The sequence below is a fragment of the Pezoporus wallicus genome, unplaced genomic scaffold (genome assembly GCF_028554395.1).
Source record: "Pezoporus wallicus isolate ANWC-B61680 ecotype Strahan unplaced genomic scaffold, APGP_CSIRO_Pwel_v1 scaffold_8224, whole genome shotgun sequence".
Lineage (NCBI taxonomy): Eukaryota > Metazoa > Chordata > Aves > Psittaciformes > Psittacidae > Pezoporus > Pezoporus wallicus.
The window spans coordinates 762,833-784,233 of NW_026641935.1; the positions used below are offsets into that span (position 1 = coordinate 762,833).

General features: G+C 40.1%; 1 protein-coding gene across 10 annotated transcripts; it reads left to right on the forward strand.

The window, feature by feature from the left end:
- The first annotated feature begins 7,117 nt into the window (after positions 1–7,117).
- Positions 7,118–19,934, forward strand: INIP (INTS3 and NABP interacting protein). Of its 10 annotated transcripts, none has more exons than XM_057426019.1 (8): positions 7,476–7,681; positions 8,495–8,581; positions 10,737–10,828; positions 12,021–12,206; positions 12,904–12,980; positions 15,126–15,228; positions 17,660–17,750; positions 19,536–19,934. In XM_057426019.1, exons 6-8 carry the CDS (start codon positions 15,191–15,193, stop codon positions 19,629–19,631), a joined length of 225 nt encoding a protein of 74 aa, XP_057282002.1. In that variant the 5' UTR covers positions 7,476–7,681; positions 8,495–8,581; positions 10,737–10,828; positions 12,021–12,206; positions 12,904–12,980; positions 15,126–15,190; the 3' UTR covers positions 19,632–19,934. The 10 variants fall into 10 exon arrangements, with proteins under 10 accessions (XP_057281995.1, XP_057281997.1, XP_057281996.1 ...); XM_057426017.1 differs by lacking the exon at positions 12,904–12,980 and adding an exon at positions 7,841–7,945 and having other exon boundaries at positions 7,477–7,681; XM_057426013.1 differs by lacking the exons at positions 10,737–10,828; positions 12,021–12,206; positions 12,904–12,980 and adding exons at positions 7,152–7,260; positions 7,841–7,945 and having other exon boundaries at positions 7,575–7,681.
- Positions 19,935–21,401: the final 1,467 nt, after the last annotated feature.

The window sequence follows — 21,401 nt, forward strand, 5'->3', positions numbered from 1 at the left end:
CACCTGTGTAGGAATGAGTGTGCATTTTGGTCAGTATAAAAGCCCAAGCCTTATGCACTCTGGGGGAGGCAGAACCTCTGTGGGGATGCCCGCTAAGGATGAGCCTGCCACCTCGCACTGCAATGATGCTTCTCGGAGCTGGTTTCCTGTTAGTCTCCACAGGGTCCTTGTGCCACGTTCTGTATGTGGGATTATGTAGTGGGAGTAATAATTGTCTTTTTGTGTTTCAAATATTGTGTGGAGTGTGCTTGTGGGATCCCACACGTGTGTGTGTGTGTGTTGAGGGCAATCGATGTTTTGTGTAATGTTGGGTTCATTTTTAACGGGTAGCTGTTTAACATTTCGGGCATGAAAGGGTTAATGTAAAAGTGCGGCTGCCAGCAGGTATTTATAGATTTATAGTTGCTGCTGAAGCAGGCAGGCGGCTGTAGCTGCTGCCGAGCAGGCCGGCTTTTGCAAGGATCAAAAAAAAAAAAAAAAAAAGAGAGCAATGAAGCAATGATGCTGCAAATATGCAGTTTAACCTGTCTACTTCTCAAGAACTGATAACCTGGGGGAGGGGGTATGTTTGTGTCCACCTGACTACAGGTCCAAGGTCCATGGCAACTACCTGCAAAGTTTGTCAAGCCTTACCATGAGCTCGACAAGACAAATGGAAAAACCTGATGCTTCAGCTACAGGAGCTGACCGTGAATACCCCAAGCAGAATGAGATAGAGGAAGAGAAAAACGAATGATTGCAAAACATCACTTGGGGGCAACTGAAAAGTAACATCCTGAATATGTGTGCTTGTAAAGTAGCTATTATTAGAGCTTGTGATTTTGTGTATAAAACCACTAGCCAGTTGCTAATGAGAAACTACGCCTTGTATTGTATAGATTTGTCACTTGGAAAAGAGATGTTAGAGTATAGAAATTTGCAGTAGCTGCTAGAAAATGCTAAGGCAAAAGCTAGAAAGATTTTAATACAATGAAAATGTTATAAAGCAGGTAATGGAACAAATTAAGAGGGTGGGAGAATTCCACTGGTAAGAAATTTCTTTGGCTAGTCCCTCGCTGCCATCAGCATCTTCAACATGCTGCTGCACCCTGTAATAGTTACTCTGCTAATGTAAATTTGTGTGTGCCTTGCTGTAGTAGCAACTTGTTACTGGATGAAGCAGGTGAAACTCTGCATTGACAACAAGGTGCAAGGACTGAGACTGTCAAAATGCCTGCTACCACAATCAAGGGCAAGACTGGGTTGGCCTCTGCATTTGCCACCAAGAAGAACCTTTAGCTCCGCTGTTGGCTGCAACCCTGCAGGCATGGAGCGGTGGGGACACATGCCATGCCAGACCTTGATGTGAGGGATGGCCTCCCCTGTTGTCAGAGAGCCATACAGCAGAAAAAAGGGGCAGGCCCAGCAGCCTGTAGCTGGCATATGTTGGAGATATGATTGAGCCCAAATCCCCTGCTCAAGTAGAGTCATCCAAAACATATATAAAACAAAAAGGGGGAGATGTGGAGACAGTGATCTCACAGGAGAATGGATAATTGGTACATAAACTCTGAAAATCCTGAAAGATACAGCAACGCCATGAGAGGCCGGAAGAAGCCTAAACAAGCAAGATAAGAAGCAGCTGGATTTCACCCAGTTAATGAGAACTGTGGACTGTTGGCAAGCTTTTGGGGTCAAGTTCCCACACCTGTGCTTAACCAATTATATGATAGTTGCAAAGGGTCTTCAAGTCATGTATCCAATCATAATATGCCAAATCACTGTAAGTGCATGTAAGAAATAGTATTTAAGGGGTTAAGGCTTTGTAATAAATGGCTTTTTGTCTGATCATATTGATCTCTGACTGAGTCCATATATATTCTGCAGCAGTAGGGTTCTTCAAGACGAAGTAAATGAGTCTTCCTCTTGCAAGTAGGGGTCTTCAAGATGAAGTAAATGAGTAAATGAGTCTTCCTTGAGCCTGAACTTTTCACCTCTAGCCACCTCTAGCTGTCACGCATGCTCTTTAGGAGTCTGGTCAAAGTCCAAACCACAAAGCTGGTCTTCACTGGAGCTAAGTAACTGTTCCTCCCCCTTATCAGTCTGTTTCTTCCTCTTATCAGACTGTTTCTCCCCCTTATCAATAGCCTATTGTCCTGGTACTGCATGGCAAGCTTGACAGGTATTTGCAAACAATGTTTTCTGTTAAACAGGCAAAATTCCTTTATCCCCTCTTGTATGACCCCCTTGTACAACCCCCTGGTACATTGGTCAACCCTCTACATCAATACAATCTACTTAGGAACATTTTCAAATAACTAGCTAAATCAGTATAAACAAAATACAGGAATATCTGCCCACCTGTACAGTCAAACAAACTGAAGCCTGGTTGGAAAAACCTCAGAAGACATTAGCAGGACTTCTGTGCAGGAAAATACACAAACCTGGTGATTATTATGGTGATACTCCTAAATTCTATGATAATTATGTTTAAGAATTCTAACACCATAGCATAGGTCTCTTTCCTATAATGATCCCTAGGTCGCTTTAAATATAAATGTTCACTACAACTCATTTCTGGTAATAATATGCATTTTCTGAAACCAAATGGTCAGGATTGAGGTATCTGTGAATCTCTTAAGGACTAAAGATAGATGCCTATCTAAGTCTCACTGCAGTGAGTACTAAGTCTGTAAATACCTGTATAGGCAGCAATCCAGGTTTAACAGTGATACATACCTTCAGCAGCAGATGCAAACTATGGTACTAAGAACAAGAACAAAGTCAGGCTGGATGGGGCTTTGAGCAACCTGGTGTAGTGGAAGATGTCCCTGCCCATGGCAGTAGGCTTGGAACTAGATGAGCTATAAGGTCCCTTCTAACTCAAACCATTCTAGATTTGATTCTATGAGAAGAGTTTAAAAATCAAAATAATACCTCAACATATATAAAACTTACTTTAAATTTGTAATCTGAAATATCTGTACAACTGTATGGCCTTTTCTTTGTCATCTTCTCTGCAAGTTCATATCACAGACTGAAGTGAGTTTCTAGCTTCCCCTTCAGCCATGAGAGAACACCACTTTTGTTTTTAACATGGAAGATGACAATCTTATGTACTTGATTCAGTAGCTGAAACTTCAAAATGACAGAAGATAAGACTGAGGGGTTTTTTAAGACTTGCATTTGAAAAATTAGTTATGAGAAAATTCTTGCACCTTGATTAGAACTAGTCATACACTATTAACAGAGGCTACAAACAACTCCAAATCTTTTGTGCATGAAGCAAAACAGAAAAAAGGTATGCTGTGTAGCTGACTTCTTGTAGGATGTTTTTTCCACACACAAACAGAAAACTTCTGAATGCACCAGCATGTGGGTCATCTGGCTCCAGCAGCAGGCTCAAGAATGTACAACTAAACACTGAGGAAGCAACATCTCATTTTCTAACTGTAGCAGCCCTGAAAAATATAAATGTCTTAATTCTGCTAACATCACTATTCATGCATATATTTAAGCTAATGGACAAGCTCCATCAGAGGCCTTCAAAGCTGTCAAGTCTGATGGGGAAGCAAAAAATGGGACTGTGTGAAGACAGGGCACTTGTGATAGAAAGTAGAAGTCTGTATTAAATGTCTATAAAATGAAAAATCAGGCCAATCATAGAACATGTATAGAACAACTATAACTACGGTTACAGTATCTTGAGGCAATTGGGCCATAAAGAAGTAAACCACCTAAAATGTTTAAAGATTATAAAACATTCTAATTTGGTTGGTTGGATAGTTGATTTGTTTTTTGTTGTTTTTTTTTTTTTGGTGACAGGCACAATAACTACAGAAATAAAAGGGAGTGTTTAGAATGGATCCATATGAATAGCACTGCCAGTTGGAAACAATAGCAGCGTTCTGGAAAATCTGGTCTTGTACCAAGGAGACACCCTGCACAGCCCACTTTCCTTTTAGGGGGGAAAAAAAAGAGTAAATTACTATTTCACCTCAGCTTTGTCAACTGCAAGCAGCTTATAGTGAACAGAACAGCCCATAACATTTCTGAAATATTACAGTTTATCATCATTCAGTATCACACCCAATTTAATTCAGCTTTTGTTTATTTAATGATATAGACAGCTCCATCTACACCAAGATGATGAGAACCACCAGCCTGAAAACCAGCACTTTTTTGGCTCAAGAAGCAGCATGGCCAGATTAGTGAGGCAATGTTCAAGAAGATTTTTTAAAAAACTGAAGATTTTGTAATGACACTCCAATAGACATGCTAGAAATTATTTTTTTTTTGCAAATTTTTTTATTCTATTATGGTGAACAAGGGAAAATGGAAGTATTCTGATACACAAGAGATTAGACTTCATTTCTTTAAAAGGCGACATCCCTTCCTGTTTCTGCAACCCAAAGAGAAAATTAATTTACTGATACAAAATTCATCCCAAAGCCAAAGGATCATTTGACTTCGGGCAGGACTGTGTATTCATAGAGATGCTCAAAAGTTACTAAAAATATCAATTTTCATCACTCTTGTGCAGAACTGTAGAATTAATGAGTCCCAACCAACCTTTCGCAGCCAAGCTGCCTTGCTGATGATTGCCCTTGCCCTGCTACTTCTTCCTTTTCTACCTTTCTCACTTGATCCCTAGCCAAGACCACACTTAATTCTTATCAGTGTTAGCTGTGTCAAATAACAGCTCATCAGCTAAACCTGTCTCAAACTGCAGCTTTTTAGAATCACTTACATCCTCAGACCCAGCATGACAATGCAAAGAAATGCATCAGGTAGGATTATTAGCTTAGGCAGTGCACCACTTTTCACCCGCAGTGCTTCTCAGAAGAATTACAAGCATGATGTCTAGGTAAAATGGACTGAAAATCATCCAAGAGAGAATAATTAAAAGGGGGAGTTGTGAGTGGGGAGAAAGCACATATGGCAGTTCTTAAGTCACAATGAGAAATAACAAAAATGGAAAAGAGAAAACAACAGAAAAAAAAACCAAACCAAAATACCTCCCCCCCAAAAAAAAACCCAAACAACAAACCATCAAACCACAAACAGTGAAAAACCCAAAAAAAACCAAAACCACACCAAAACAAAACATCAGAAGGAGGGGAGGTGCTCAACCAGCATCTTCAGGCAAAGAGTTGAAAATAATGGTCATACGTGGGAAAAGCAGCAATGCTTCCCCTCCACAGTATTAATTAACACAGCTTTAAGGGAAACAGAAAATTCCCTGAGATTGTCAGATGTTTGCTGGTTGCTCAGGTGCTGGTCTGGGTTTTCATTAACACACACAAACACACAGAGACTGGTTTTACCGGGCACACAATCTAGCTAACCAAGTTCTAAATCTGGATGTTACAAGCCTCTAGACATAAATTTGTTCAGTTTTATGAACACTTAGTGAGGCTTTGAAAAGTAAAAATGCATAGACAGAGAGCATATTTGGTTAGCAGAACATACCTCACAGAATTTGATTCAACTATAAATACTGGTTGGATTCTTATACATTCTGTACACTCTCAAAAATGTGATTTGTTTCTGCATCATCTAGTATAGCTGGCTGCTGCAGACATTAAAAAATTAATTGCCTTTAAAGTTACGCATGTATTTGGCTGTACAAGCCAACAGGCTAGTGCGACATTTAGCACTGTGTACACTGTGTATATTCCTACCAATATAAATAATTCCATCGTAACTAAAACAACAGTTTTTAATAAGCTCTTTTTCCACTTTACGCCTGGGGAGTGATGAGGTTATGGACATCTGAGACTTGATGGAAGAAGCAGCAAATGAAATCTTCTGTGGTTTAAAGAAGGTTTGACTAACAGATCCAAGATCTCTCTTGCCATAAGGAAGTGTCATTTGCTCAGAAATGTGTGTTGCATACACCACCAAAATCTCAGTAACAAAAAGTTTAATATCCTGCAACAAAAGTGTATCCACCTAGAGACAGTTTGTGCAGGCACTTTGCACTTTGTGCAGAGAAAAAAAACCCAACCCAACAACCTGATTTTCTGTGCTTATCTTTAAATTTGGTTCTAAATTAAAAAGGCCTTTATTTCATGAAAATCATTCATCGCCTTGCAAAAACCCTGTGTATAAAATTGAAGTACGCAATGTGACTGATTTCTTGGCTAGCTCAAGCTCAGTGTTGCCCCCCTCCCTGTTTGCAGCCTGTTATTTATTGGTTGCAGTTCTTAGTATTTTACTCATGTATAAGAAGTTCAGCTGTTAAGGGCCACAGTTTAAATCACTACTCAGCTTGATCTGAGTTAAACTTCAGTGTTTTAACCTCAAGAACATAAAATAAAAGGCCTATTCTCCAGGACAGGGCTGATCGCGTAAGAAAATACAGTTTCAGTTATAGACCTTATAGCAGCCTTCCAAAATCTGAAGGGGGGCGACAAGGATGTAGGAGAGGGACTCTTCATCAGGGAGTGTAGTGATAGGGCATGAGATAATGGGTTTAAACTTAGAACAGCATTAAGTTCAGACTGGAAATAAGGAAGAAGTTCTTTACTGTAACGGTGGTGAGGCACTGGCACAGGTTGCCCAGAGCAGATGTGGCTGCCCCATTGATGGCAGTGTTCAAGGCCAGACCGAACAGAGCTTTGAGCAACCTGGTCTAGTGGAAGCTGTTCCTGACATTTCAAAAACAAAACGCGCATTAATAACGTGAGTGCACAACCCCTTCTGGAATTCATGCCAAATAGTTATCCCCACAGAATTCAAATTCTAACTGTGGCTATGATAAAAAAACTGAACAACCCTTCCCTTCTACTTTTCTTCCTTTTCCTTTCTCCATTTAAATATGCTGATGCCTGAAGACCCCTTAAGTGTGATCCAGGGGTGATCCTCACACTTCGGCGCTGAACCGTTCCCATACCCCATGCCGACACCTCTTCCAAGAGCCCCACTTACGAGGCCTACCCAAACCTCACCCTGCCTCAGCCCTGCCCTATGCCTCCGACCCTCCAGCCAGGCCCCGTGTGCGTCATGCGCATGTGCCGCGAGCTTATTGGCTGTGGCGGGGCTGGGCGGGGAAAAACGAGTTGGGAAGGGGTGGGGCGGCATGGCCGCGGTGCCGCCGGGCTGCGGCTAGGGGCGGGTAGGCGGGCAGGGACGGAGCCGGAGCCCTCGGGCAGGTGGGTAGCGGGAGGACAGGGGCCGCATCGGGCCGTGGGGAAGGGGGCGTAGCGGCAGAGCCCGGCCTTTTCAGGCTGGAGGGAGAAGCTGAGCGGGAGTGTCCGCACGCACCGGGGAGAGCAGGTGGGTGGGGGAGTCCATTACCGCGGGGGGGTGGCAAGGCGGGGGATGGGTAGGGAGTAGAGCTCCGGGTACCTCCGCGCCTGGTACCGGCCTGCCCGCGGCGCGGCAGCAGGGGTCTAGGACTCAGCGGGGCCTGGCCGCGGTGCGGGTCAGGCTGTTCTGAGCCGTGTCACGGCTCTGCGTTAACGCCGTTGTTGAATTAGTTCTTTGCTGTGCTGTCGTGGCTGCTCAGGGGCACGCCGTCCCGGGGTATAACTGTTACCCTGGTCTCCCGTTGAAATCCGACCGAGGCTTCCGATTGCCGTTTCCCGCAGGACTCGGTGCTCCCATCCCTGCCCTCCACCCGGCTGAGCTGGAGCCCTTGGCGGTGCGCTTCATAGCCAGGCACCTTAATGGAAGCAGAAGTTGATGGTGGCCCGAGGTGATGTATGGCTGAGGAGCGGGCATCCCTCTTTGTATCGCAGCCACAGCTGTGAAGATGGTGGCCTTCAGCAGGCTATGTAGCTGGGATGTAAATTATCTTTCCTGAAATAATCAGTTTGGGTTTTTTGTTTTTTGGTTTTTTTGTATTTTTTTTCAGTTGGAGCTTAAACTGAGGGCTTTAGCATTTAAGGAGTATAATACTTTAGTGTGATTCTTAAGTGTAGTCTGACATGCTTTGACAGAAAGAAGTTCGGGAAAAGGTGTGTATAACTCTAGGATGACTCTAAAGGTTATTCTTCGGTTACTAAAATATATTAAAAAAATAAATAAAATGTGATCATAGAATAATAGAATGGTTTGGGTTGGAAGAGAAAGCTCATCCAATTCCAAGGCTTCTGCCATGGGCAGGGACACCTCCCACTAGACCAGGTTGCTCAAGGCCCTGTTCAACCTGGGCTTGAACACTGCTAGGGATTAGGCAGCGATAACTTCTCTGGGCAACCTGTTACCAGTATTTCACCACCCTCACAGTAAAGAACTGCTTCCTTACAGTAACTTAAATCTGCCCTGTTTCAGTTTAAAGCCATCCTATCACTACATGTCCCTGGTAGAAATTGATCATAGTGCTTCATATTTGGAACTAAAAATTTCAATCAGAACAATATAAATAATATTTATGTATTTTAAGCAATATGCATAATGTATTTGGCTTATATTTTGCAACAGTTGCTGTGTTTCTGAACTCGGTAACAATGAAATGCAAGCTTTTCTTTTAAAGAAATATGTTGATCTTACTGTGCCTGTTTTGCAGATATTTGTGGGGTTAAAAGAGTTGAACTGAAGCTGAATAAAACAAGGACTGAAAATTAAAGGATGGCAGCAAATCCGTCAGGACAAGGTAGGTTTTAATCTAAGTATTCCTGGGGAAAGGCTTAAGCAAGATGCCAGTGAAGTCACCAAAACTGTAAGTTTATAGAAGGAGCAAAAAGGGGAAGAGACAAAAGAAGGTAGAGCTGAAAGTAGCAAGTGAGCAAGCCACCTGGAAGAAGGCATATATATTAAAAGTCCACTTATGGCTGGGGAGGTCTGTTACTGTGCATTCCTTCATACTCAGGTTGTGAAGTACCTATCGTGCCTGTGGTTGTTGCCTGAAGCATATTTTAGACACAGTGCTTAGCACTGAACATGACTTGTGGCATCAGGAGCAACCAGAAATCTGATATACTCCATGTTATGAGAACAGCAAGACCCAGACAGCAATTCCCCATCAAAAATAGATTGCAACTGTCCTGGTTTAGGAAGAAAAGCCAGATGAAATCATAATGCTAACTCCTATGAAATGCTTCATTGCACGATGACACATCTGAACTGCATCCATAAAATCATTCAAGATGTGGAAATGGTCCATCTGTCTATCCGAGGCAAGTGCATTAGAGGGAGCTGAGGGTTTTGGAGGAGGTCACTCGGTAAATTAAAGGAGAGTCTTAAATCGCCCTCTAGAGGGCTTTTTGGAAATCTTAGTGGAACTCTGAGCATTGCCTGTGGAAATGCTCAGGAGAAAAAGGCCTGTTAGGTATGGCTCTTCACTAACTGGTTATGAGAAATGATTTTGGAATTCAGTTTCCCAGCAACCAGAACATTCTTCACGCACATTTGTGTGTGAGTATCCATACCCAGAAAGCAGTCCTACAAGGCTGTGTGTAACTAATTTGGAAATGCTGATACTTTGAAGGAGTACCAGATCACTTCTGTGGTCATCCCTCCCAGTGACCCTCTGCTTTCAAAATAAATACAGAATAAATGTGTTAATCTAAAAGACACTTGACAAAAGAAGATAGGGTTTTTGAATGCTTATTGAGCTTTTGTGAAGTGTTGAGAAAAGTATTGCAGATTGCAGAGAGTTGCAGTTCAGTCTCTGAGAAGTTTTTGGTATGTAACGGTAAATCTTACTTTATTCTGTGAATATTAAGTCAGCATCACTGCAAGGGATACAGTGGTGTCATATAGAGTCAAAATCTACTTCTTAAATACATGAATTTACTGAGAAGTAGAATGAGATTTCCATGCCAGAATGTCTTTGCTTCCTTCCAAACTCCAGAGGCTTTTAATGTAATAGAGCCTTGCGACCTGCTTTTATACTTTGCGATACTCTTTAGAGACTCGCTAAAGGAACTGTGTTAATATGAAAATTATTTGCACTAAGCAGGCAAGAAACACCATCAAGTTTAATTAGCCAAATGAGCTGATTAATAATACACCTAGGAAAATTACAGGTAAACATGAGCAACAATTCAAGGCCTCTGTCTTTCTCTTGGCCAGATGCATACCTGAAGTCAAAATGATTGAGACAACTACTACATTTTCAGCTTCCTGCATGGCACATATATTGGTACTGTTCAAGCAATTTGTTCTCATTTTCCTCTTCTTGGACAAAAGAAGTAGGGGTTTACTGAAACACTTACTGAAAGTGTTACAAATGGTAGCACCTACTCAGACTGCAAGGGTGAATTAAACATTAGCCTTCAATGCAGGTAGACTGTGTTTGTAATTTTTTGTACTGAGGTGTTTCTTTCCTTTTAATCACAATGGGGTGTTTCCCTAGAATTTAATTAAGTTCTCTGTTTGCTGCAGATTTTGGAATACAAAGGTTAATATTTTGAGGACTGGACTTTTTAATTCACTGGCCTCTTAGGAAAGCACTCTTTTAATTAGAATTTCAAAGATGAGAACTTACATGAGCATAGCAACACCAAATAGAATTGAATGAAAGCCTTACTTCAGACCTTTAGTGCCACATGGAACCGATTGCACCAATTGTATGAGACTCATTACAGCATTTAAAAGAAACAGAAAAGCTTTTAACATGCTGCATATTGTCTACAAGATGAGCTCATAGACCAGAGAGGTACATCTTGGTGGTGGGGGAAATCAACTTTTAAATTACAAAAATTACTTTCAGGTGCTTGGTAATACACTGCTTCTGCAGCAATACTTCACAGTACTTACACAACATGCATTAATAAGGCTGCTCTTATGCTTTTGCTTGTGCACAGCAAGGCTACAGCATACCTTACGTGCTACTAAATTAAAGACTTCGACAAGGTCTGCTTCTATCCTGGTGGTTGTTTATCCTTTTGGCCTAAAGGTATGTGTGTGCATTCATGTTACACAGTCTGAGCAGCTAGATTTAGCATTCTGTTTACAGAGTGTGTTAAAAGGCAAGATTGTGCTATTCTGCCTTGCATTATGTCATCATCTGCAAACTTTGCTGCTGTGCATACAGGTCTGGTTTCTGTGCAAGCATAGAACTTGAGGGCTTTAGCATATCTATTCTCTGGAGAACTCTGTGGACATAAAGCAGTCATTAAGTTATGTTCAGTTGTGCATGTAGCTGTTTTCTGGAAGGCAAACAAAATATATTGATACACATTTTGGTAATTAGAGTTAATTTACAAAATTACTAGTATGCCTCTTGTTTTGCTGTCACACAATGTAAATGAAAGCCTATCTGAATGTCGACTTTTACTAAATTGTATTGATGTGTAGCAGACTGTTAGGTGAATTTTGTGATGCCAATAGTCATAAGCAGAAGAGAAAATCAAAATATAGTTATTTCATCCTTTTCAAAACCTTTGTGTGTTTAATAGGTCTTTAGATTCTGCTTTTTAAGAGGTTGCTGCCTCACCATTTATGAAAGCAGGCACTTCAATAAAGAAATTACTGTGAAAATGCTTTCTGAATTGAGCAAGCAGAGCAGTGTAATGACAGTGCTTTTTAATGTGCAGAGCTTAGAGCAGACATCCAGCTTTGAAACCATTTTTTCCAAATAAGAAGTGTATCTTGAGCACAGAGTGGTGGAGGGCTCTTTTGTGCTGTTACACATCCATGGACAAATGATAAATGCATATTAGAAAAAACATATATATACCGTGAATTTGAAGCAGTCAGCAGATGAGGGAAAAAATTACAAGATGAAAAACGAGTAGATAAAGGTAATGCTGTTTCTTGCCATTCAGAGTTAGCTGGTAGAACTGACATATATATCAATGAGGTAGGGTAGTAGGATTGGGTATTAGGATTAGGTTAAAGAGTGAAGCTTGCTGTGAGCTCATAAGGCTCGCTCATCAAGGCTTCAACTTTCTCTGGTTTTCTTTCACATGCAAAACTTCTGTGCAAGTAAACTTCTAGCTCCTGCACAGAGCATGTAATACAGTTCCTGATGTCAGAAATAAAGGTGTCGGAAAGAACAGGTTTAAATTTTAATCTGCTACTTAGAGAGTAATCTGAAGATCCAGGTGCTCAGTTTGACATCTGACACTGCCATTAATCTGTTTTAGCTGCCTTGAACGGGTCATTTTGTGTTGAACCTCTTGTGTCTGCAAGGCAGAGAAGAATATTAGTGAACTGCGATATTCGTGAACTGTTTGAACTCAAAATAGTACTGCAACTTGGCCAAGTTAAGTTTGAACTTGAAGCTTTATTAAGAAGCTGCTATGTTTGAAAATCTACGCTTCCTTTCACAGGTGAGAATCCAGTCTATTCTAAGGATGGCTTTTTTGTTTCATGTCTGCATTTTTAATACTAGAAAGCAGAACAGACATATCAAATCTACAGATGGAAAATTCCTTTCATTATAACTGAAAACAAAAAGACAACTTCTGTAGCTCTTTCAAGTTGGTCTTTAATGAAGCACTTTGGGGTCCTGAGTAGGGAAGAATATAAATGGAAGTTTTGAATATGTATTGTCAGATGTGATGAATTATTTTGTAAGGATGACAGATTTTTCTCTCTTAAAAATGGATTTTTCATATCCGACCCTCTCCATTGTTAACTCTTACATGAACGTATTTTATTTACATTATAAGAGTTTAAAATACCTGTAGGAATTTCACATGGCTCATCTGAGGAGCACTAACATGTATGTGTTGGGTGTCCTCCACCATTTTCTCAAGTAGGCCTTTTTTTGTACTTAGCGTTACTTTAAATAAATCACTTTTCAGTACAGCAGGTTGCTGATGGGCACTGTCTGAATTCTAGAGTAGAGTGCTACTTAAAAAAAAAAGCAGAAAAAAAACATTTAGTAGAGGGATGAGAAAAGGAAGAAAAAAATATTTGTTTTTTTTTCTCTGAATTCCTCTAGAGTTTCTGCCATAAGATACTATAGCAAGACTCATTCTAAAATAGAAGACAGTGATAATCTTGCACTGTTTCTGATTTCAGTTTAAAACCAGCATTTAAAATACTATTCTTACACATCTCAAGCCTTTCTGAATCACACCGTCCGCTTCATAATAAATGTAAGCGTATTTAGTCTTTATATTTTATTTGAGAGCAACTTACATTAAAAAGTGGTCTCCTTTTCCTTGCCTCAGTAACCATATAGTCTGAATTAAAGGCATATATTTAGATGTATGCATTTCAGGATAGATAAGCACTAGCAGAAGGCTGCTGAATAATATATCAAATATTAAGCTTTTGGCTGAAAACTGTAGAATGAGCGTACATACATGATCACTTTAGCTCAGACCCTCTTAGAGGCATTTCGGTCATCCTATTACATCACTGTCTCCAGAATTTACAAGACAGTAACTTCTGGGCTAGCTGTGACTTGGACATGTTAAGTTTTACCTTGTTGGCAAGATTTCTCAGCCTTTGTATCTCTTACACCACACATTCAGCTGGGTTTTAATGTTTCAATGTCATTGCAAGGGTGTTAATAAAAAGATAGTGTATAATGCCTGAAGAACAGAGAAACATTGAAGACCTGAATCGGTACACTTACAGAACAGAGAGGTATTTTTCATGGGAAAGAGAGATTAACAGATGGGAAAATAGCATTTCATTAAATTCAACTTAAAAATCCGTTAACAGATGCAAAGGTGATAATGGATGATCTTGCACAAAACCACAGTAAAATGTAATCAAATTGGTCTGCTCTTCTTGAGAACGCCAAGACACTGGCTCAGGAGTGCATGTGTTAGTCATAGTAAATGGAAGAGGTGAGGGGTTTATAGCAAGACAACAAGGATGCAAATTATTGTTTAGAGTTGAAGGTTTCTAGCTGATATTTGTCTCCTTCATTGAGCCATATGCAAGGAATATTGGATTGTGTAATTGAGCAGCAACAGAAGATCTCTCAAAGGGAATGAACTTTGAGTGCAGCTGCTGAAAATAAATTTGAAATTGTTACTTGACATGCTAATGCACCCCTTAAGAGTTACAGCGTCTGGCTTTCCTAACAAGCTTGTGGGCTACCATTTTTTGGTGGCGTTATTAAAATAGTACTCAGGGCAAGGACACAACACGCAGCAGTTCCCAGCACGAATGACTTTGACATTTTATGGACGAAATAAAAGAGATAACTTAACTTTTACATCTCTTCTTTTATGACAGTGTAGGGGCTTCATATTTATAGGGTAGCAGCACCATTATAGATAAAATGAAGTGTATATTCTTGACATGAAGAGTGTCCTTTTTGGTATAGAGGTTTGTAAGAGTTAGCCCTGTAGCTGTTGTCCTCAGTTGTTCTGTACGGGCATACTGGGCAACATCAGGGACTTGTGGATCTTGTCTGTCCGGTGGCCACAGCGAGATCCTTTACCACAGAAGAGTCTTGTGTCTGTACAGCAAGTTTGCTACATTTTTATTTAGAAGGCAACTGCGAAAATGCACAAATGGCAGCTATTCTAGGCATTTTCTAAATTACCTGTCACTTCCTGTAATTCTTGACTTCTTTAGTATGCATGGTCCCTTTGGGAGAATGATGTACAAAGCAAATAAAGGTTGCACTCTTGTATTGTGTCCAGTCAAATTTTGCTTCTCTATTCCAGTGCTGTGGTCATCTTCCACTGTTGTCAGAATAAGGGTAGTGTGTGTATATATAAGGACATCAGTATACTAACACCTTTCTGCATAGATTGAATAAAAGGTGTTTTTTTTTTTTTTTGCATAAGCGTGTGTAAGATAGTCTCACTGTTACATATGTAAAACTTGTATTATAGCTTGAGCTCACTGGCATGAGGAGTCAGGCCTTGTGAGTATATTACTCCACTGTTATCATTTAGTTGTATGCTGAGTGATTGCATTTTAAATCTAGAACCTGGTAAGTTTACTTTTTTTGAAAGGCAAGTATTTCATGGCAGATGTTGCTTATAGCTCCAGAGGTGTCCCGGGAAAGGGTAGGATCTAACCTGAGATAGAAACTTGTATTTTAAAATGTATTAATACGTATGATAGCTTAAGGAAGCTACTTTGTATTGTAAAATGAGAAAAGGAAAAATGAAACCTATTTATTAATAGCCTTTCAGATGGGTGCAAAGCTTTGAAGATTAGTGTATTCATCTTAATGTCATATTGAACAGAGACTTGTAATTTCACAAGGTTAGAGTTGAGATGTAGAAATCACGTAAATCTCTCTAATATTTTTCTGTCATTCCCACCAGGTTTCCAGAATAAAAATAGGGTTGCAATCCTGGCAGAACTAGACAAGGAGAAGAGAAAGTTACTTATGCAAAACCAGTCTTCCACAAATCACCCTGGAGCCAGGTATTTTATGTTCTTAGATGTGTTTGGAAATCACTGATTACATCAAAAGCGGAGAGGAAAAAAAAAAATCAAGTGAGCTGTAAACTTACATAAATACTTACCAGAAGTGTTTTTGACCATCCTCAGTAACTTTGCACTTTAGCAGGATACTAATACTTAAAATTATTTACAGACCCTGAATTTTGGCTTACATCATTTCCATTTGAGAAGGACAGAAGCATGTTCACTAAACTGTATTAAAGTCTACCTTAAAGAAAAATCAGGAGCAGGCACTGAGAAAGCATTTAATTGTTAAGCTGAAATGCCCTAAGAAATGGAAGTAGCAGACCATTAGGTTCATGGTACTGTGTGTTTAGAAAGAACAGTTAGAAAGTGAGTTATCCTTGAAACCCCCTCTGTGCAAGACAAAGCCATTTTATGTTACTGCTGATCTGGTAAAAAATACCGTGTTATAAGGGTGATTCTACACCATAAAGTGTAATAATCTTAATAGCTGCCACTGGGGTTTCCCCCATCTAAAAGGAAAAAGATTAGATTTTGGTCATAAATCAGTAATTATAAAATCTCACACTGGTTTACATGGAGGAATTGAGATACTTGAACTTTTGGGTTAGCATGAAGTGAGCACAGGGACCTATTTTAGATTCAGTTTGTTCCATGAAGTATCTGTGCAAGAGTCGCAATCTTGAGTGCTGCCTGTATTTGTTTTTCAAGGAGATTTTAGGTCACCTTTAGTTCATTCAAACTGTCAAAACTTACAGAATATTTGAAATTTCCGGAGTTAGATCTCTGAGTATCTCTGTATACAGTTACTATACAAGCAAAATTATTGATGAGAGAGGGAAATAGGAATGTCATACTGCTACGTACAAATCCTGACTCCAGGCAACAGTGTTTCAGTGCTCCGTTGGAAGTCTGGCAGAGTTTCAGGGAGTGCTTGTTTGCCTTATTTTTTCTTTATGGAAAAATAACACTGTATGCTCATGAGCAGAATTGGAATTTACTAATTTTGAAAGTAGGGATGGAAGGGAACCTACAAAGCTGCAGTCAAACTCTCTGCTTTGGCATGATGGGGTGATGTGTCATTTTTGAGCAGCTGACAGTCTGTGACAGAGATGTTTGCTAAAGGTTTGGGACCACAGAATTGCCAGAAATGAGACCACAGAAACACTGCAGACTTGGCAGAAAAGTGCTTGATGTACCTATAGCACAATAGTGGCATGGCCAGCCTAAGAGTAAATGAATTGATGATTTCTGGCCTTGGCATATGGGAATCTTCTGTCCAACAACAGAAGGTCTGTCTTTAAAAGTGTCAGCTTATGGTGAAGCCTTAAGATTATCTGCAGAAATCATATTAAATGCAAAACAAATACCTTCAAAATAACTGAAAACATTGTTTTAAATAAATGGAGTAGTACTTTTTTTTTTTCCCAGCAGTGAAGTTTAACTTAACATTTGTCTTAAAATCTGTTTGGAGGATTGTTTCTTAGCTTTCATTATGTATTTAGGCATAGATTTGCTAAAGGTTTTTTCATGAGCATGGCTGCTTTTGAAAAATGAAGTACTAAATTAGCTGTTGACATTAAAGCTGATGAGAATGGTCAGTTTTGATGAGTTTGCTTGATTCTTTTGTTGTCCTTCATACCTTTGTAACTGAGGAGGAGAGAGGCTTTCAGCACCCAGTCTGTAGAGCCAGTTTCAGTAGTTGTGAATTGCCTTACAATATAGCTTTAACGGCAGTCCTTATTGATTTCTATCTGGAGGATGGCTGATCTTGTTACTTATGTAGAACTGAGGGGCAAAAGAAGTCTGCTTTTCATTTCTTCTTTTTTTGGTTACAAGGTAGGCAAATCTTGAGATATAAAAGCCAGGGAAAAAGATTTAAAATTTGAATTTGAAACCTAATATATGCTGCACTTCCATAAGCAAAATAATTTTAGGAATTCTTAATTATAGGAAGCTCCTTTAACATAAGCAGTGATCTGCTGCCCACCTGCTGAAAAACTGGTCTTATATTGAAGACTGCAGAGCTCTTGCTAGTCCTTCTGTTTATCGCAGTCGTTTAGAATAGTTACTGAGTGACTGAGTAATGGTGAAAACAGAAAGCCATTGTTTTAAAAATGCTGACATTGTCTAATGTTGCACCCTAGTGGTTCCACTGACTTCCATGAGTGAAATCCACAACAGGCTTCAGGACTGTGAGTCTCCTGGGTTTAGTTTAGCATCAGGTATTTATGCTAAGTCAAATGATACTATGGGCACTCCATTTTCCTTTTCTCTCCTGTGTTAACAAATAGTAATTCCAAACGAGAGTTGTCAAGCTGTGAGTCAAATAAATTGTGAGGGGTGTAAGTCTTGAAATCTATAGCTAAAATGGCAAGAACCTACTTTTTTGGTGGTGTTTTTCATACCACCTTGTTCCTTTTTGCAGCATTGCACTTGCAAGATCACCTCTGAACAAGGATTTTCGTGATCATGCTGAGCAGCAACACATCGCAGCACAACAGAAGGCTGCACTGCAGGTAAGCTGGTACAGTCAGGTAGAGTTTAGCTTGGCTCTGTTTTAGATCCCCTCTGTGCCTAGAGAGAATGAAAAGTCCCTTTTAGAGGTTAGGTTTCATACATTTCTGTATTTGTCACAAATGAAGTTTTTTCTTCTGTTACGAAAGCTTAAATCTACCAGCTCATTATCCCTTGATATGGTTGTAAGAATGTAGCCTACAATGTCATCACATGTGTCCTATACATCTTAGTGAAGAGTCAGTTTCACTGTACTTCTCAGTGTCTCATGAAGTTTAGGGAGGACTAGCCACACAGCTTTCCTTGGCTGAATCTGAGTAGATGCCAGGTAAATACTCTACAGTTACAAGTGATAGGGTGAAAGACTTGGAAAATTACTTGTACATTTACAGGCCTCTATTTGCTGCTGTTTTGCTGATGTCAGATGAGGTTGATTTTTTTTTTTTTTTTTTTTTTTTTTGTTGTTGTTGTTGTTGAAATTGGAAATTGAGCAGGAATGCCAGTACATGGCCTCCTGCCTTCCTGGCACTCCAGAGAGCATGATTCAGCAGTGGGCACAGGAATAGGAAAAAACATTCAGATGCAACTAGCAACCCTGTTCACATATCCTTATGCCCTCTTGTGTTTCTGTTTACTAGTAAAGGCCCCAGATTGCTTCTCCTAAAATGAATAGGAGCAGAAGTGAGCTCTGGTTGGTGTCCTGTGTTGATCATAGAACATTGTAAGCTGAAAGGATCCTCTGTAGGTTGCTGGTCCAGTGCCCTGCTCAAAGCATGACTCACAGTAATGCTGTATCACATTGTTGAGGGTATGGTCCAATCAAGTTTTGAAGTTTTTCAGGCATGGACTCCTTGCAGCCTTTCTTGGCTCTGAATCTGGCTCTGTTTTCGCTGTATCCTGTCACTGGGTATCTGAAAACAGCTTAAGATCTCCCCTCAGCTTTCTCCTCTTACAAGAAGCTCAGGTCTCTCACCATCCCATGGACATTGAGAGCTCCAGCCCTGCCCTCAGCTGTCTCTTTGGGTCTCTGTTGGACTTGATGCACTTTGTGCCTCAAACTGAACACAATATTGCAAATGCAGCTTCATGGATAGCTTCCCTGGGCCTGCTGGCTGTGCTGTTGCTGATGCATCCCCCTGTGCTGCTAGCTTGTAGTGTGCCAGCACACTGCTGGCTGATACCCGCTAGGGCTTCTCCCTAATGGTGTAAGTAAGGAAGATGCAGGCAGTCTAACTTACCCCACTGTTTGAACTGGGAACGTCTGTGTAGGATTTTGCAAAGGTTGTCCAGAGCCATAATCAGCAGCTGACTTTCTCAGGTGAAAGAGCATGTATAAATTGTGTGCAGAATGCTGGTGTCCCGTGTTGTACAGGAGTGTATCTGCTCACATGTATCTTGTACATGCATCCTAAGGTTGTGTGACGCTACTGATACACACTTCTGGCAGTCGTATGTGGCATCTGTCACAAACCAAGACCTGTAGGTTGGATAGATGAGAGTGAAAACATGGGGTCTAGGAACAGGACAGCAACCAGGAGTTCATTTACCACGCTGCCTTCATCCATGGGACTTCCTGAAAAAGGAGCAGCTGAGAACGGTCAACTTAATTTCCTTGATTGGCACTGTTCAGGTGGAGCTGAGCTAAAATTGCTAATTTTGAACTTTACTATTAGAGTTGAGGACCAGACTGGGAGAGATAAATAATCGATACTGCAGAAACTGTGAAGTCTTAAATTATATCAGTGCTGCAAGGAGTTATGCATTAACAACTGTTTTTCTCTTTCCAGCACGCACATGCACATTCCTCAGGATACTTCATAACTCAAGACTCTGCATTTGGAAATCTTATTCTTCCAGTCTTACCTCGACTTGAGGCAGAATGAGGAATCTTGTTTCTCAGAACTGCAAGGGTCTGATTTTGGCCATACCAGGAACTGCCTGACCTTTAATTTCTTTACTTATCTTGAAACCTAATTTTTTCTGGATTTCTGCGGTTGCCTTTTAGGAGTGTCAGCCCTAGTGATGAAAAAGCAATGTTGTTGAACAGTGATTTTTATCTTGTATTTCTGTTCCTGTGTCAGGTCAAAATCAGACATAAGACTTCCTTGATGCGTTAAGTGCATAGGAATTGCTCTTCCCTATTTCTGTGCTTCCTTTAAATAAATATCAAACCAGAGTCATCAAGAGATGCACACTCTATCAGCATTTGTGATTTTTTTTTTTTTTTGTTGTGTGCAGGTACTATATTTGACTTTAATGAAAGACAAAAGTTACTTTGTCCATCAAAATAGATATGAATTTACCAAATGCATCAGTTATTTCTTGTTTTTTTTTTTTTGGGGGGGGGGGGGTGTTTGTTTTGTTTTTTTTAATTTTTTATTTTATACCTGAATGCAGGGACATTGCTAGTGTACTGTTTGCTATTGTAGTATTGCCTGGTCTCAAGTCTTTAGGTATAGTATGCCTGCATCTTATTTTGTTTTGTGAAATATGAAAAGGAATTCAAATGGGGAAAAAACAATTGTATCAAACACTTTTTTAACAGACAAAAGTCTTCTAAGTTGTCTGGATATTTCAGATGCAAAGCATTGTCTGCAATGACAATTCAGTTTAAAAAGTCATATTTTTCTAGTTATGACTTTTTCAGTACTTGGTGTGTTTAATTTTTTGGGGAGGTGTGGTTTGGTTTTTAATGTTTTTATCTGTGGTGACGAATTCCAGCTCCTTGCTGAAAGAAAATCTGTTTCTTAAGATAAATTATTTTGGAATTGTGATTATGCTACCATGATAAAGTAACTTGAAGAGAAAAATAGTCCTTATGTATTCTTATATCTCCATGGCTTGACTAATACAGTTATACATTGATTGCTTTACCTATAGAGGGAAGTTTCAGAAAACAAGATAACTTAAGTGAGAGACCCAGAAATGAGAAAACGTCTATTAAACTGGTGCCCACTTGAAGCAGCTCTGTCCTTTGCAGAAAGTTACCTGTCCTGTGAAGTTGCCAGGGTTGCAGTCTACAGATTTCCTTAGTGAAATTTAGGGTATCCTGTTACGTCATCTTCAGGGGATTGCCTGAACCCAGTAAGCACTACAGAACTATGAGGACCTTTGTCAGTTCCATTATCCGTGAATACAGAGCAAGGGCCAAGAGAGGGGTGCAGATACGAGGACAATGCTGCCTCTTCCATATACTTCAGCTGACTACAGAGCCTTGCAGAATCTGTAGCATACTGAGACATATTCAAAAAGGAGAATCTTCTGAGGGAGGCCAAGATAGAGCTTAAAATTGTGCCACTGTAACATGAACTACTTGTGTCATACACTTTTTTGGTGAGTCATAGGAACAATGATGGGTTTTGTGGGTAATGGAGAAAGGAGTACTGTCACTTCTGTTTTCAGTGGTTTTGTCTGTGTAGCTTTTACTTTCTAATTACCAAGAGTCACTTCACCATGAAGCTGTTCCGACTGCTTGTCATTCTACAGTGTGAGCTGAGTATCTTAGATGCTGTGAAGAAAAGGGTCTGCAAATCTGTGAGGCTGCTGTGAATCAGCTTGGAAACATACAAAGGCAAAAAAGGTAAAATAGATACAGCAGGAAGTCTGGATTTTAGATTTCAGTGGAATTTAAAAAGTAGGTTGGGCATTTTAAT

Excerpts from the sequence above, each read along its gene's own strand:
- INIP (XM_057426012.1), top strand. The coding sequence starts at position 8,557 with ATGGCAGCAAATCCGTCAGGACAAG. Across the intron at positions 8,582-15,125 it reads AGCAAATCCGTCAGGACAAG|GTTTCCAGAATAAAAATAGG; the intron begins GTAGGTTTTAAT and ends CATTCCCACCAG. Across the intron at positions 15,229-17,659 it reads ACAAATCACCCTGGAGCCAG|CATTGCACTTGCAAGATCAC; the intron begins GTATTTTATGTT and ends TCCTTTTTGCAG.